We start from the raw sequence: 17,138 nt of genomic DNA, 5'->3' as shown, positions 1-17,138 counted from the left end.
CCCTGGTACTTTTAATTAAAAAACAAAACCGAAAGTACAAACACAAAAGGCAAGAAAACACCTGATTGCTGTTCATCCTGGCTCTGAAGCATCAGAAATGACCTAGCAGCTCAAGGGAAAGGCAATCCATGTGCTACTACGAAAAGCCCACAGCAATGTCTAGGGATTATATCAAACCTGGGTTAGTGAGACTGTACCTAGGACCAAGTCCCCCAGGCAGACTGGGAAGCCTGGAATATGGTCAATAAGAATGTACATGAACAATAGCAGCACAATTTACAAGAGCTAAGATTTGGAAACAGCTTACGTGCCCATCAGCAGATGAGTGGATTAAAAAGCTGTGGTACATCTACACAGTGGAACACTACACTGCTATAAAAAAGAAGGGTCTTTTACCATTTACAACAGCAGGGATGGAACTGGGCAGAATTAATGTGAGAACAAGAACAGATCCAGAGACAAATGGTAGGAGGGGGAGGTTAGAGAGCAACCAAAGGACTTGTATGCATGCATATTAGCATAACCAATGGATAGACACTGGATTGGTGGGGGCTTGCCCAGGATGGGAATGGTTGGGGGCAGAGGGGTGTCAACTGGGAGAAAAGGAGACATATGTAAACCTTTAGGTATTAAATAAATACATAACTGGGGGGGGGGGGGGAGAGAAAGCATAAAAAAAAAAAAAAAAGAATGGACATGAACAGAAAACAACATGTCCGGAAAGAAGAGACCAGCAGACACATGACCTCCAGAATCAGATCAAGGTAAAAGGACCCTGCTTTGTGACTAACAGGTCTTCAGTGATGTCCAGAATATGAATAAAGCGAAGCAAAGTCCACAAGTATTACTAACAAGTCCAAGGCAGTTTTATAAAAAAAGAAAAAAGGTAATACCAAAATAGCAAAACCCACAGAATATAAAATGTTGACTGTCAGTCTCACCAGGAATGAGGGGCCATCAGCTGTATGACGGGAGGCTCTCAGAGTGGTTTGCTCCATGGAGAGAAAGGTCTGTAAGTTCCAATACTAGTCAAATGGCACAAAAACCATATATACTGCCCCAGAACTCTTCCAGATAGCTACAATGAGCTCTTCCCTTGTAGGGTTTTGTTTGACTTAGAAAGTAAATAGGGTCTCAAAATTAGCATACTATGTTAGGAGATAGGAGACTTCTAGTGGATACTTAGTATGAGTGAAGAATTCACCTGAGAATTATCTATCTCTGTTTTTATATAACCTGGAATTAGAATAGATACTATGGGTCCATCACTGTAATGACTTCTACAAACATTAGTATTTTAAGTTCCTAAAATGGTACTGATTTTTGTTCCTCAACTTACGACAGGGTGATGTCCTGAAAAACACATCATAAATTGAAAATATCGTAAGTTGACAATGCATTTAATATGCCTAACCTACCAAACATCATAGCTTAGCCTAGATGGTTTCCACTGGATGCGTATTTTGTATCACCATCATAATATCAAAAAATTGTAAATCAGAACACTGAAATTAGGGAACTGCCAGTACTGCTTTTATCTCTATATATAAAACTCAAAACATTCACTATGGACTGAAACGGAAAAAGCTTGGACAAGATCAAAAGTAGATTATTTCATAAATCATAGCCTCGCAGTTGGGAATGTTCTTGGAATTTAAATATACAGACATTCTGATCAAATAAAAGCCCCTGGAAAGCTCTGGGGCATGACCTCAAGGACATCAGGCCTTGAAAGGGCATCTTTCTTTGTTCTGGAAGATCGACAGTGCTGCAGAATCGATGAGAAGAGTAATAGGGCTCTCAGGAGGAGACTCAGGGTTTCCAAACGGACATTTCAGCCCCAATGTTAAAGAATTCATGTACGGCCATCAAAGAGACAGACAAATCACAGAGCATCCAAATCCACTCAGTGCAAAGCACTGGAATGGCATAGGCAGAGAACTCCACATCTTGGGTTGCTGGATGTGCCCCTCAGCTTCTCCAACAAGGAAGAAGCCAGGCATCCCCTAGTTGCACTGAACATCCTCCCAACTTCACACAGGGAAACCAAAGCTTATTTGTCCAAAGTCTTAAAGCCCAAATGTGGTTTTCCTGACTCCCGGTTCAGTTCTATTTCCCTTGGATCATGCTGGCCATGTTAGTTTTCCTACAAACCTTTTCCTGTCTTAAAACCTTTTTAAAGAAATTCTACCACCCAATAAAAGCTAGATTAATTTCTAGCAAGAGAGGAAAACCTCAACAGCCAGTCTTGGAAAACCACACATACCACCTGCCCCTGCTCTCCTGAACAGCCATTACACAGCTAAACCCACTGGTCACACATGCCCTTTTTCACCATCAGGCTGCTGACAGCTCAGTTCATTATGCAGAACAACTGGCACCGAGACAACCGTGCTGCCAACACATGATGAATCACCCACTGTCTCTGACATTCTCTGCGCAGGATGAAAGCCGGGCGTTTCATGCTTCTCAAACTACAACTGTCAGCACAGAGGGTGAAAATGATTTTGAGAATAGGCATAGTTCATTTCCAGTCCTGGTCTGCCACTTACTAAATGACCTTGGTAATAGCCATCCAACTAACTCAGGTGTCCCCCAATGTTAAGAGTTGGGTATTCTAAGTTTAGATAATGCCTCTCTTCTAGGAAATCTGAGAGTAAAAAAGACAGACTCAGTAAGGTGTGGTAGGTGTGAGGCCAGGAACAAGGGAAGGTCACCTACCTTAACTGGGGACAGGGGTACTGACCTCCCAGAGGGAACCCCTAAAGGACAATTAATATAGCCTGGTCAAAGGGCATGAGATGGGCATTCCAGATGGAAGGAACAGCCAAAGGCAGGCAAGGAGGTGAGAGAAGAGGTTCACTTAGGGAGTGAAAGCAGTTCAGTCCCTGCACAAGCCCAGCTCATTCTCACGTCTGTGCCTTCACATTTACTGTTCTGCCAGGACACCCTCCCGCAGATCTCTGTATGACTAAATCCTCTCAGCACCCAGGTCTCTGCTCTGACAGCTGCTTTCACTGACAATTATAGCTCAGTATCTGGCTCTTCCTGACACAGGAAGTTAAGGAGGATCTTCCCGGACTGCTCACTGCTGTGTACCCAACGCTCCAGGCACAGTGTGCTGCACAATATACTTCATAAACACTTGTTTCTGAGCTACAGTGTAACTGTTAAGCGTGGTCTCTGGAATCAGACTAACCAAATTCAAATAACAGGGCTCTGATATATTTTAGTTACATGATCTTGGGCAAACCACTTAATTTCTGTACCTCAGTTTCCTCATTTGTAAAATGGGACTATTAGTACCTATATCTCATAAGACTGTGAAGGTTAAATGAGTTGATGCAGGTAATACATTTAGTATAGCACCTGTCACATACTAAGCATTCAGTAAATGCTACCTAGTTGTTATTGTTAAAATGGCTTCCTAGGAAGCAGGCCTCATTTACACTGCTTAGAGAGGGTGAAGTTTCTCAGTTTGACATTTAGGTGGCACTGCTGACTTGAAGAAAAAAGGACCAGCTCGTCCTATGGGCAGCTGGCTGACACATTGCACTCTGCTCTCACTCAGCCTCCTTCCCGCACGGTCAGAAAGGGCCCTGCAGCCCTGCTCCTGGGAAAGGCACACAGCTGCTAGCATTTTCCTCAGTCAGCACCCAGCACCAAGATCAATAAAATGCTCTTTAAGATTTAATGAGGTCTTCCAAATTTGCCTATCTCCTTTGTAAGAAGAGGCCTCTGTAGAGGGTATTGAATTTGTACTGGGAAGTGACTGGCTCTAGGAATATGGATCTTAAAAGAAAAAGAAAACTCAAAGGCAATTATGAAGGCCATTTTACCTTTCAGACAGAATTTGAACAGAATTCCATCAAGAGCATTGTGAGAGGAAATAAGTGAATGTCAGACATTTAAACAAAGTAAACATTAAACCGCCAAATTAAACTAAAGTATACCCAGAAAGTCTGGCCCGTTTCCCAACTTTAGCTTACATCATGTATTTGCTCATTTTCTTTTGTTTCACAGAAGACTAAAATAATGAGTCAGAAAAGAGAGAAGACGTCTACCAATTTTTATCTCCTGGCACTAGACCAGAGAGTTCTAAATCAAGGTGCCCATGACCTTGAGAAACAAAGTGCCTTAGTATTAAGTAGCAAGTGTGGAAAGACACGGAAACCAAATGGAAATAACAACAAAAGAGCCTGGTGCATTATGCAGGTCCAGGAGGGAACACCTAGAGAGCAGAAAAGCATTAGTGAGGAAGAATCCCATGGAGAGAAACAAAATTCGCAGAAAACATGCTTTCCATAGCCTTATACCCAAAATGGGGTCGGGCCAGCGTCACCTGGGAGCAGGTCAGAAAGGCAGCCTCAGAACCACATCTGAGCAAGGCCCCGGGGATCTGCCCACAATAAGGCCTGGGGAGATCTGTACAGGGCTGTGGGCCCCAATCCAGCTTCCTGAAGTTCAGGGGGGAAAAAAGCAGAGGACGGATCCATATTCCAGCCCAAGTGAGTTAACCAGAATCTTTCTACATGTTGAACCTTTCACAACTTCAGAGGTTAAGTTTGATGAGCTCCTGAGTAGAGAGTCGCTGCTCCAAAACAAAGTAAAGATCTAGTCTCAAGAGAGAAACAAAAAGAGGCAGGGTCAAGATGGAGAAGATAAATCCTGAACTTACCTCCAACTAACACATCCAAATTACAACTAAATTATAGAACAAGCATCATGGAGAACCAGCTGAAGAAGAGCTGAACAGAGTCCTATAATTATGGACATAGATAAGAAGCCATATTGGGGACAGGTAGGAGTGACAGAGAAACAGACCAGGCCGGTCCATGCCCATGGTATAGTGATTAATAAATGGGAGGATCATATTGGCTACAAAGTTCTCCCCAGAGCAGTGAGGGGTCCAAGCCCCTTACTGGGCTCCCCAGCCTAAGGCACCTGTGCCAGGAAGAAGAGTCCATAATATCTGGCTTTGAAAACCAAAGGGGATCATGTACGAGATAAAGGGCTATGAGAAAAAGATGCTCATCATAAAGGGCTCACACAAAACTCACTTGCTCCAAGCTCCAGTGCAGAGGCAGAAGCTCAAGAAGCACCCGAGTCACATGAGGAGGAATGAATTAGACTAACTTTAGGGAGAGGGCTGGCGGGGCAGAGGTTGGAACCACTCTCTCAGGGAACAGAAGCATTGGTGGGTGCCCTTGTTCGCCTTGCTCTAGCATATCCCTGAGATCCTGTCCCACCCAACCCACTCGCCCAGCAGATCCAGCTCCATCCCCTCCACGCAAGCAGCTGGTCTTGGCACTTACTGAGGACTCTCCCAAAGCCCCACAAGCCCCACACAAGCAATGGCCAGCCTCATCTCAAACTGTAGCTCCCACTAAGTGGCCCTGAGCCTGACTAAAGTGACAACCAGCCTTAGTTTGTGACACAGCTCCAAACAAGTGGCCCTAAACCTGGCACAAATGGCCTCCTGCAGTATAGCTCCAACCAAACAGTCCCAAGCCTGGAACAAGTGGCAGCCAGCTTTGGCTAGCATACCAGCCTCTCCCAAGTGCATGCAAGTGACTGCAAGTAGCACCTGGCCTCAGTCCACACTTGTGCCCCTCCAAAGAGGCACCAGACCCAAAGAACCATTGGCTGGCTTCAGAATGCTCTAGAGCCCCACCCAAGTGGCTCTACAAGTGACATATCGGACAGGCAGTCTTGGACTCTGCTAGAGTGACTCCCACTCCATGGTGGTAGCCTCTGCACAGCAGCTTGTCCATTGATACAGCCAATAAGCCTGAAGGTCAATCTCACCCAATGACCTCCCAGCAGCTATTGAGGCCCTTCCCTGCAGGCTTAGGTCCCTCAACTGCCCTCCCCTGCCAGCCTGATAGCCCATAACTGCCCTCCCCTGCTGGCCCACATGGGGGCAGCCATCTTTGACCATAGGGGGTGGCCATGTTGTATGTTGGAGTGGTTGTCAATTTGCATATTAACTATTTATTATATAGGATTAGTGTATGATAAAGGAGGCAAGAATATACAAGGAAGTAAAGCAGTCTCTTTTCAATAAATGTTAGGAAAACAGAATAGATAGTTGCAAAAAATGAAATTAGACCATTTTTTTTTTACACCATATACAAAAATAAACACAAGATGTATTAGTCTTGTATGTAAGACCTAGAATTATACAACTCTTAGAAGACAAAATGGGCAATGGACTTTTTTACATTAATTTTAGTATATGTCATCTAGGGCAAAGATAAACACAGAATATAAGTAAATGAACTACATCAAACTAAAAAGCTTTTGCACAGTAAGGGAAACCATCAACAAAATAAGGCAACCTACTGAATGGAAAAATATTTTTGCAAATGGTATATATGATAAAGGGTTAACATGCAAAATATATAAAGAACTCATACAACTCAACATAAAAAAACCAAACAATCCAATTTAAAAATGGGCAGAGGATCTGAACAGACATTTCTCTGAAGAGGACATACAGAGAGCAAACAGACACATGTAAAGATGCTCAACATCACTAATCATCAGGGAAATGCAAACCAAAAACACAATGAGAGATTACCTCACACCTCTCAGAATGGCTAATATCAGTAAATCAACAAACAAGTGTGGGTGAGGGAGGATGTGGAGAAAAGGGAACCTTCCTGCATTGTTGGTGAGATTGTAAACTGGTGTAGTCACTATGGAAAACATATGGAGAGTTTTCAAAAAATGAATCATAGAACTACCATATGACCCAGCAATCACATTTCTGGGTATTTATCCAAATAAAGTGAAAACAGTAATTTGAAAAGATATATGCACCGTTATGTTCACTTAGCATTATTTACAATCGCCAACATATGAAAATAGACGAGGTGTTTAATGAATAAAGAAGAGGTGGTGAGCCCTAACTGGTTTGGCTCAGTGGATAGAGCATCAGCCTACAGACTCAAAGGTCCCAGGTTCAATTCCGGTCAAGGGCATGTACCTTGGTTACAGACACATACCCAACTGGGAGTGTGCAGGAGGCAGCTGATCGATGTTTCTAACTCTCTATCCCTCTCCTTTCTTCTCTGTAAAAAACAAACAAACAAAACTCAATAAATAAAAAAAGAAAAGAGGTGGTGAAACAACATGGATGGAACCAGAGGGTATTATGTCAAGTGAAATAAGTCAGATAGAGAAAGACAAGTAATGTCTGACTTTACTTACATGTGGAATCTAAAATACAAAATATACAAACCAAAAAAAGAGAAAAGAAACAAACTCATAGATACTGAGAACAAACTGATGGTTGCCATATGGGAAGGTAGTGAGGGGAAGAGCAAAAAATTATGAAATACAAACTGCCAATTATAAAATTAGCCACAGGTAGGTACAGAATAGGCAATATAGTCAATAATCCTATCTAATAAGAGAGTAATATGCAAATTGACCATCACTCCAACACACAGGATGGCCATCCTCATGTGGTCAAAGATGGCTGACCCCATGTGGACCAAGATGGACACCATAAGATGGCCTGCAGGGGAGAATAGTTGTGGGAGACCAGGCCTTCAGGGAAGGACAGTTGGGGGGACCCAGGCCTGCAGGGGAGGGCAGTAGGGGGGGACCCAGGCCTGCAGGGGAGGGCAGTTGAGGGGGACCAAGCCTGCAGGGGAGGGCAGTTGGGGGTGACCAGGTTAGCAGGGGAGGACAGTTAGGCACAAACAGGCTGGCAGGGGAGCAGTTAGGCATCAATCAGGGTTGCAAGGGGAGTGGTTAGATGATGATCAGGCTGGCAAGCAGAAGCAGTTAGGGGCAATCAGGAAGGCAGGCGAGCAGTTGGGAGCAGCAGTCCTGGATTGTGATAGGGATGTTCCAGAATGGAGAGGGTGCAGGCTGGGCTGAGGGACACGAACCTCTCCTCCTCATATACACACACCCATACACAAATTTCATGCACCATGCCCCTAGTACTGTTATAACTATGGATGGTACCGGGTGGGTACTAATCTTATCTCATGGTGATTACTTCAAGGTATACAAATGTCTAATCACGATCTTGTATGCCTGAAGTTAATATATACTGTATGTTAACTATAATTTTTAAAATTCAATAAAAGACATCATGCTGATGTTATATTTAATGTACACGCGCGTGTATATATACAAACGTATATATTTGGAGGAGGGAAATACAATTAATAGGGAGTGATCAGGTATTTTTAAAAAGTCACTGTTTTTCAGGGATACTTACACAATCTTAAATCAATCAGCTTTCATCTCATAGGAGGAGAAATCTAATCAGTCTTATTTTCTCATGCAAGTGCTACCTATAAACAGCATCACCTTGTCAGACACCTACCTTGCTTGTCTGATTTGGTTTGATCCCAGGCCCTCGAACCAACAGGGGAACTTTGATATCAAACTCATACAGCTGCCTTTTGTCTATTGGCAAAGAAAACTGTCCTGAAAACAAAAGGCATAGGGTAAAGATGGATACCAGATGGAAGTGTCACGCATATACATTCATTTAGTCAACAAAAACAAAACAACTTTGTTCATCTAATTATGGTGCTTTAATAGGAGGCTTAAATTTGCCTGGGTCTCATTACTACAAGGCAGGAAACAATGAGTTCATCTTACTTAAATAAATGCCTAGGGGGACTCCCTGATCTAAATTAGGACAAATTCGGAAAAAGAGTGACTGGGAAGTACTGAAACACAAATGCTAATTTATTTATGATACTCAACTGAATGAGATTATTCTAAAACTGCTAAATAAAGGGCAAAAACATTTATCTGGCCTTTCCAGAATAAACTGCATTTCAAAAGAACTGAACAGTTGAGGGAAAATTCTTCTCTGAGGAATTCCAGCTAATAAATTCAAAAGGAAGAAGAGAGTTATAAAGTCAACATTTTGCAATTTCTGAGGGAAAAATGAATTTAAGCATCAGTGGAAGTTTTAACCACAAAAGGTTCACAGGACAGGCTGACACCACATGGGCCATTAATCAATGCTACCATCCCTAAAGTGGGGCAACCAGACCCTGAGGCACCATGAAGGGATGCAACAGGAAGTACACAACAGCATCAACAAGAAAGCATGCTTGCTGAAAATGTGAATTTCTATTAAGACCCTAGATCTGACTACCAATCTATAGGAAACGCTAAGTATAAATAAACAAGATAAAAGCCAGAATGTCAGATATTCTAATGGGCAAAAGACCAGTTTTTCCAACCAATCAGTGGCAATGACAGCTTTTAGGACACACAAAAGCTAAAGGTAGAATGCAGACTTTGTCTAGATCCTGATACAGAATAATCTAGTCAGATGCACAATCAAGGGTTGATGTGTGGAATCACAATTTCCGGAGTTTCTACAAAAACTTCTAGCTAAAAAAAACAACACACCAGGGTAAGGTAGAAAGAATTCCAAAGACTGGCCACATGCAACTGAAACTGAAGCTGGATAATGGGGGTTATTTTATTAGTCTCTACTTCAAGAATTAAAAATGTTCACAATAGATTAAATGCCCAATCTGCTCTATACAAGCAAGCCTCAGGTTAATTCCACTCAAGTTTATGAAATTTATAGGTGGGGAAAGAAGAAAACATTGGTTTTTAACCTGCAAAAGGTTCAAGTAGAAAGGATGAAAGTTCATCCTGCAGTTTTAAAGACAAAACACACACACAAAAAAAATGGAACCTTCACATATGCACGTGCGCGTGCACTCACGCACACAAAATTTCACAATTTCGAATAAAAGAGCCCCCCCACCCCAGACAATTTTCTCTTGTTCTTTTGTGTAAAATGTCTTACCCTTATTTTCTAAAGTCTGCTTGTTCTTAAAATCCTGTTCAACTTCTTACCTCCTTCATAAATCCTGCCTCCAACCCATCAAGCTCACTCTCCCGACTCCTGGAACATCACGTGATATAACATATGACACAGCAAATAATGAAACTGGTTTCTCCATGTGGCAATGAGTTGGCCCTCTGACCAGAGGGACCCGAGGGCAAGACCTTCCCTCTGGCCTCTAAACTGCTCTACAGACACCAGAGCTCCCGCCAGTGATCCTGGGTGGGTGAAACAGGAAAGGCACCTCCCAAAGGCCTCAGGAACACCCACCCACGCCCCTTACCTGTGTGGTAGCCGTTGTCAGAGGTATAGAAGATGTAAGTGTTGTCGAGCTCCCCGATGAACTCCAATCTCTTGACCAATTTCTCCACAAGGTCATCAACTGAGAGTAGAGTTTGCCACCTGGATGTGAACAGAGGATGTCAATGGAACCTCAAAGAAAATGGCTCAGGGACACCTGCAAAACCTCAAAACCATTGTCTCAGAAATGGAAGAAATTTCCAAATTTCCTTTCCTCAAATGCCTCATTGGAAAATAAATAAATAAATAAATAAATAAATAAATAGAACACTTTAAAATAGTTACCTCAATCCAAATTGAACTGTTTCCAAAGAAATGAATGAGGCTTTTTATAACTAGTTTTATTACTTATCATCACTGTTGATGAGAGCAGAGATGAGGGCAAGTTGTCAACTCAGCACTGATTAATACAGATTAATTCAGATGGACCCCAACAGTGTTTGTGATCTAAACTAAGGGCTGGCAAAAGCTAAATATGGAGAAACCAAGATAGTGGCATAGGTAAACACCTAACTGCAGCTTCACACAACAATTTCAATAAAATACAACTAAAATACAAAATGGACATTACCCAGAACTACAGGAAAGTTGACTGACTGGAATTCTATAATGATAAGGAAAGAGAAAACCAGAAGGAAAATCAGAGGAGCTGTAAAAGCATAAGGTACGGAGACACGTTGCGCGCAGAGAGGATGGAGCCGGAGAGGAGGGGGAGGCTGAGTGCCTGGCTGGCGTTCCCTAGCGGGAAGGAGATAAAAGCTCTGGACTGTGCTGAACCCCAGTTCCGACAGCACTGAACCCCAGTTCTGGGCGAGACCCTGGGGACCCAGAAACATAAGGAGGGAGTCTGGGCTGTAAGGCGGAACCTCAGGGGAGTGGCGAAAGGCAGTCCTGGAGGAGCGCACATTTCAAGCAGAGGACAGACTGTTGACTCTGCTGCTAGACTGCCCTAGTGGGAAGGAGACAAAAGCTCCGGATTGTGCTGAGCCCCAGCTCCGACTGCACTGAACCCCAGTTCTAGGCCAGACCCTGGAGACACAGGCTCATACAGAGGGAGCCTGGGCTGTAAGGCAGAAACTCAGGGGAGCAGCGAAAGGAAGTCCTGGAGGCGCGCACATTGCGCGCAGAGAACGGACAGTTGACCGTGCCGTTGGATTGCCCTAGAGGGAAGGAGACAAAAGCTCCAGACTGCTCTTAACCCCACTTCCAACTGAACTGAACCCCAGTTCCAGGCTCATTGGGGGAGAGCCTAGACTGTCTGGTAGCGGGCAAACTCAAGGGCACCTTTCTCTCAGAGGTGCTTGCAGTGAGTACTGAAGGACACTGAGGAACACTGAGACTCAGGAACCTCATAGGGCAAGGCTGACGGAAGTCAAGGCTGTAGGCTTCACTCTGAAACTCCGCCCCATACAAGCTGAACACAGAGACTTTTAAGGCTACCAACTCAAGGAAGCTGCCAAAATGCCGAGACAAGAAAACAGATCACAAACGAAAGAAATGGAGGACAAAAAGCAACTAGATATAGAGTTCAAAACCACGCTTATAAGGTTTTTCAAGAATTTCCTAGAAAAGGCCAATAAAATAAACAAGACCTATGAGGATATGGAAAGGGATCAACTAGAAATAATAAGGGATCAACTAGAAACAAAGAATACATTGTCTGAAATAAAAAATATTATACAGAGTCCTAAAAACAGAATGGAAGATTGCAAGAATCAAGTCAAAGATTTGGAACATAAAGAGCCAGAAGACACTCCTCCGCAGAAGCAAGAAGACAAGAGAATCCAGAAACTTGAAGATAATATAAGAAACCTCTGGGACAACTTCAAGCGAACCAACATCAGAATTATGGGGGTCCCAGAAGAAGTGAGAGAGCAAGATATTGAAAACATACTGAAAGAAATAGTGACAGAAAACTTCCCCCACCTGGTGAAAGAATTAGACTTACAAGTCCAGGAAGCGCACAGAACTCCAAACAAAAGGAATCCAAAGAGGACCACACCAAGACACATCATAATTAAAATTCCAAGAGCAAAAGACAAAGAGAGAATATTAAAAGCAGCAAGAGCAAAGCAGGTAGTTACCTATAAAGGAGCACCCATACAATTGTCAGCTGATTTCTCAACAGAAACAATGCAGGCCAGACGGGAATGGCAAGAAATATTCAAGGTGATGAATAGCAAGAACCTCCAGCCAAAAATACTCTACCCAGCAAAGCTATCACTCAGAATCAAAGGCCAGATAAAGAGCTTCATTAATAAAAAAAAAAGCTAAAGGAGTTCATCACTGCCAAATCAGAATTATATGAATTGCTGAAGGGGGTTCTTTAGGAAGAGGAAGAAAATAAAGGTAAAAACTATGAACAACAAATACTTAACCATCAACAAGTGAAACTAAAAGCCAAGGGAATTAAAAAACCCGATGAACAATATTAACTGGTGAATTTAATAAAATCAGAGGTATGGAAGGGGAGTGAACTGATGATTCTCGGGGAAAAGGGGAGTGGGGGGTGTGGGAAGAGACTGAACATAAACTGTGCACCTATGGATAAGGACAATAAGGTGTGGGGAAAGGGCAGAGGGTGGGGTGGAAACTTGGTGGAGGGGAGCAATGGAGGGGGAAAAAAAATGAGGAACATTTGTAATAATATGAACAATAAAGATTTATTAAAATAAAAAATATAAACAAAAAAATAAACTAGGGGCTGGCAAACTGCAGCCATGCGCCGAAGTTTGCCCATTGTCTGTTGTTTGCTTTTAAATTGTGGTAAAAAAAAAACATAATATAAAATTTACCATCTTAATATATAATTGTACAGGTCAGTAGTATTAAATATATTCACATAGTGGGAGAGATTTCCAGAACTTTTTCAGTTTACAAATCTGAAATGACCCATTAAGCAACTTACTGTCTGTTTTTATATACACATAAGGTTTTATTAGAACACAACCATGCTCATTCATTCATGTACTATCTTGACCTGCTTTTGTACTCCAACAACAGAGCTGAGCAGCTACAACAGAGATCATATGGCCTGCAAGCCTATAATATTTACCATCTGGCCCTTTACAGAAAGTGTTTGCCAACCCCTGGTAATAAGTAATAGATTACAACTTAAGTAATTTTTTGAAAACCTGACTTAGAAAATTTCTTGAAAATCACAAACAACAAAGGTAAATAATTAGCTCTAGTCTAAGCCTTTGGGTTTTATGCAAATATTGGGAGACTGGTCCTAACAAACTGACCTTTTCCTTAGATACAGGAAACTTAAAATAAATAAATAAATAAATAAATAAATAAATAAATAAGTAAATAAATGTAAATATATATATATAAATATAGATAGATAGATAGATAGTTTTAGAGAGGAAGGGAGAGGGAGAGATAGAAACATCAATGATGAGAGAGAATCACTGATCAGCTGCCTCCTGCATACCCCCTCCTGGGGATTGAGCCCCAAACCAGGGCATATGCCCTGATTGGGAATGGAACCCTGACCTCTTGGTTCATAGGTCAACGCTCAACCACTGAGCCACATTGGCTGGGTGGAAACTTAAAAAAAAAAAAAAAAGACAAATGGCTTCAGTTTGCAATGTTTTAACAAGTCATAAAAAGAGAGTGTTTAATTAGCCTAAGGGTCCAAAGGCCACCTCACACACCCAAATGTAAAGGAATCTTTGCTTCTGAGGCAACACATGCCCTCCCCATCAAGCAAAGAGTCTCTCCCATCAACTTGTTACCCTCTGATTTTGTCTCAAAGATAACCACATGGTACAGTTCCCTGTTCATAGGCTGATTTGAAGTGTCCTCTAAGACAATACAGGTTGAGAAAGTAGCAGCTCTTACCTTTTCCTAAATGCATTATCTAAAAACTGTATTGAAGAATTAGTCATTGGGGTCTTGGCTTGCCTAATTAACCAGTGCTTGTTCTAAAATTTAAAAGAAAAAAATGTTAACACCAAGTCACTCAGTCAAATAAACTACTTGTAGAAAATGAAATTTATAACTCTGAGTATATGCTTTGTGTCTCTTACCCAAACTACAAAAGGGTAAATATTAACTTTATCTTCCTCTTAAGATTTGCTTATAAGTCAACATTTTATTGTCCTCTATTTTCTTACCCAAGATATTGATCATCCTAAACTATTGGGAAAAATCTCATCATAGCAATCTCTTAAACTTCAAGTCCAAATCTGGAGGGTTCTTATTTAAATAAAAAAGTCAGTTAAAAAAACAAACAACATTCACACAGGCCGTTAATTTTCTCCTTCCTCCCTAGTCTTGAAACCCTAAGCTATCTCCCAAACTATGATCCTCAAAGTGTTTTTTAGTTAATATGTTTCATATGTTTGAGAGATGGTATATAGCATGTCCTCTAACTGGAAATTCATGTTAGAACATGAATAACTCTGAGGAATCCTATAGCAGAGTGACTTATTTAACCTAAAGTTTCTGCACTTACTTGGTCATAGGAACTGCTATCAATTTTTTTAGAACACAGTTTGAGAATGGCTCTCTAATTTAAAACTTAGCTCACTCAGCTTTCAAATCATACTTAACAAGCACATGATTGCAATATTCCAGGTGATACCCCAGATGTTTTTATGTACTTTAGTCCAGCAGTCGCCAGACGATGGTCTGTGGACCACTGGTGGTCCGTGAGGTGTGAAAGGCTGGCAACCACTGGTTTAAGGAAACCTTAGGAGTAGCGGTTGCCAACAAGTGGTCCAAGAACCACTGGTTGTCCATGAGATCCAAAAGGTTTGTCGACCACTGCTTTAGTCCGTATAGCAGTTGCATGAACAACGGAAGTTAGCATCTTGCTCACTGTTAGCATCTTGGGTCACTAAGCTAGAAGGTGGTAGTGCTGAGTCTAACTTTAAGATTCATTTTTCCATCACTTCACAAGCAATGTAGATATCTGGGAAACAGGCATGGGGCAGTAGAGGCATCCTACACTTGGACTAGTCAATCCCTGTGCCAAGGGAAGGATAAGTAACTGACACATGAAGCAAAATTTAAATTGTGGCCCTTCATTATATTCCCTGTTCTGGCTCATTTCTCCATTTTATTTCCCTACCCATCATGTCACATTGTGTCTCCCCTCTTCTTCCTATGCGTGAGGGCCACCAAAGAAGGCTGCTGCAAGCCCAACTCGGCCCCAAGGGACACGTGTCAACCATGTCAGGCAGAAGAGAACCAGCATAGATGTTATCAGGAGAGCCTGTAGTCAAGGAAGATGCATGTCTTTAATATTCCCTGTGGACTCTCTAGCTGCTCACAGGATATATGGCAGGAACCTTATCTGTATTTCTGAAGCCTTATCTGTATTTCAGGAACCTTATCTGTATTTCTGATTATACCACCTATCTTATAAGGGACAGGTGTAATCACCTTTGAGCATCTGGAAAGAAAATCAACTACATGGCTGAAAGGCTCCCTGACAAATACATTAACTAGCTAACTATATCGAGTATGGCTTAACTAGGATTAGGGACACTACCGTTCCATGGATGTTGAAGTTCTTGTTCCTTGGTGCAAAGACGTTCTGGAAGGTCTTCTGGTACTGGGGTGCAGCTATCCAAGGCGAGTGAGGCGCTGGAGTGGAGATCATCATGAAGAACGGTTCAAAGTTGGACTTGTAGTCAAGGAAGTCCAAGGAGATATTAGCCTGACATACACAAAGATTTGTCATCTCCTACCCTACCCATCAGTTGCAGACTTGATACATGTTCTTTGGTAAACAGAAGGGACAAGGTCATGTTAGCTTTTAACAAATTTCAGCACAGAACCTGTGCCACAAATGACAGTGTGCTGTTGGAACAAATATTGGGCTTGAAATATGGTAGCAATCATACTGGGTAAAAACCAAAAGGGTTGCTACCATATTTTGGCTTCTGCACCTGCTTAAACATAGGGTAGTTACTATTTTGGCTTCTGCACCTGCTTAAACATAGGGTAGTTACCTCAGCTTCCAGGTGGAGACCTGGAGCTAAGGCAATTTTCCTGTGCCTGGGACCAGAAATATAGATTGATTCCCACTGACTCAGTAGCTTCAAGGGTAGAAACTGTAGATAACCTTTAGAGATTAACCACTGAGCTCTGCTTCTGTATAATCGGCTATCACAAGATAGGGCCACATTCCAATGTTCCCAGCCTTTAGAATTTAGAACAAAGGAAAATTCCTGTGGTTTGGACCTTTAAAAAGACTTGCCTACACCTGGAACAGTGTGGTCGTGTGGACTCCACCTGCGTGTGGTGCTCTCGCCAGCCATCCTGGCCAGTTTTTCAATAAATCCTTGCCTGCTTTTTAAATCAATCATCAGCCTCCAGTGGTCTTATTTTGAACCCAGGTTTTGACCCCACAACAAGCTTTTAGGCAATACTTATAATAAAAAATCAAAGAGCACACTATCCTAAGGGACAATTAAGCCTTTGATGATTTTACATGATCAAAAAAGTATTATGGCCCAGCCGGCATGGCTCAGTGGTTGAATGTCGACCTATGAACCAGGAGATCACAGTTAGGATTCCTGGTCAGGGCACATTCCCAGATTGTGGGCTTGATCCCCAGTGTGGGGAATGAAGGAGGCAGCTGACGAATGATTCTCTCTCATCATTGATGTTTCTATCTCTCCCTCTTCCTTCCTCTCTAAAATTAATAAAAATCTACCTAATAAAAGAGTAACATGCTAATTGGCCATACCTTCATGATGCCCACCAGCCATCAGGAGTATGCAAATTAACCTAACAAAGATGGCAGGTAATTTGCATATATGGGAGCTGAGGGGCCAGGGGCGGGGCAGGACACTTGTGTCATTGCCATGGCAACGACACAGGCATTCTGCACCACTCTGGCCCCTCTGGGCCTCTGAGAAGCCTAGGAAGGAGGAAAGGTGGCTCCAGTCAGAGCGAAGGCAGTGACAGCCAGGGAAAGAAAGGCCATTCAGGCACGAATCTTCATGCATTGGGCTTCTAGTATGTATATATT

At 42.3% G+C, this 17,138-nt stretch overlaps 1 protein-coding gene across 2 annotated transcripts in view; it reads right to left on the bottom strand.

Annotated features, from left to right (window-relative positions):
* The window catches only part of GNS (glucosamine (N-acetyl)-6-sulfatase), a 44,189-nt gene that overhangs the window by 10,103 nt on the left and 16,948 nt on the right, over positions 1-17,138 (bottom strand). For both annotated transcript variants that reach the window (XM_084877591.1, XM_084877592.1), the window contains exons 6-9: positions 15,651-15,818; positions 13,994-14,076; positions 10,131-10,249; positions 8,351-8,454 (exon numbers count right to left, since the gene is read on the bottom strand). In XM_084877591.1, coding sequence (XP_084733717.1) covers positions 8,351-8,454; positions 10,131-10,249; positions 13,994-14,076; positions 15,651-15,818 — 474 coding nt within the window. The remainder of the gene's footprint in view (positions 1-8,350; positions 8,455-10,130; positions 10,250-13,993; positions 14,077-15,650; positions 15,819-17,138) is intronic.

This window comes from Pipistrellus hanaki (genome assembly GCF_964339955.1).
Source record: "Pipistrellus hanaki genome assembly, chromosome: 3".
Classification (NCBI taxonomy): domain Eukaryota; kingdom Metazoa; phylum Chordata; class Mammalia; order Chiroptera; family Vespertilionidae; genus Pipistrellus; species Pipistrellus hanaki.
Note: the sequence above shows the minus strand (reverse complement) of the source record. Positions and strands in the feature narration are given on the sequence as shown.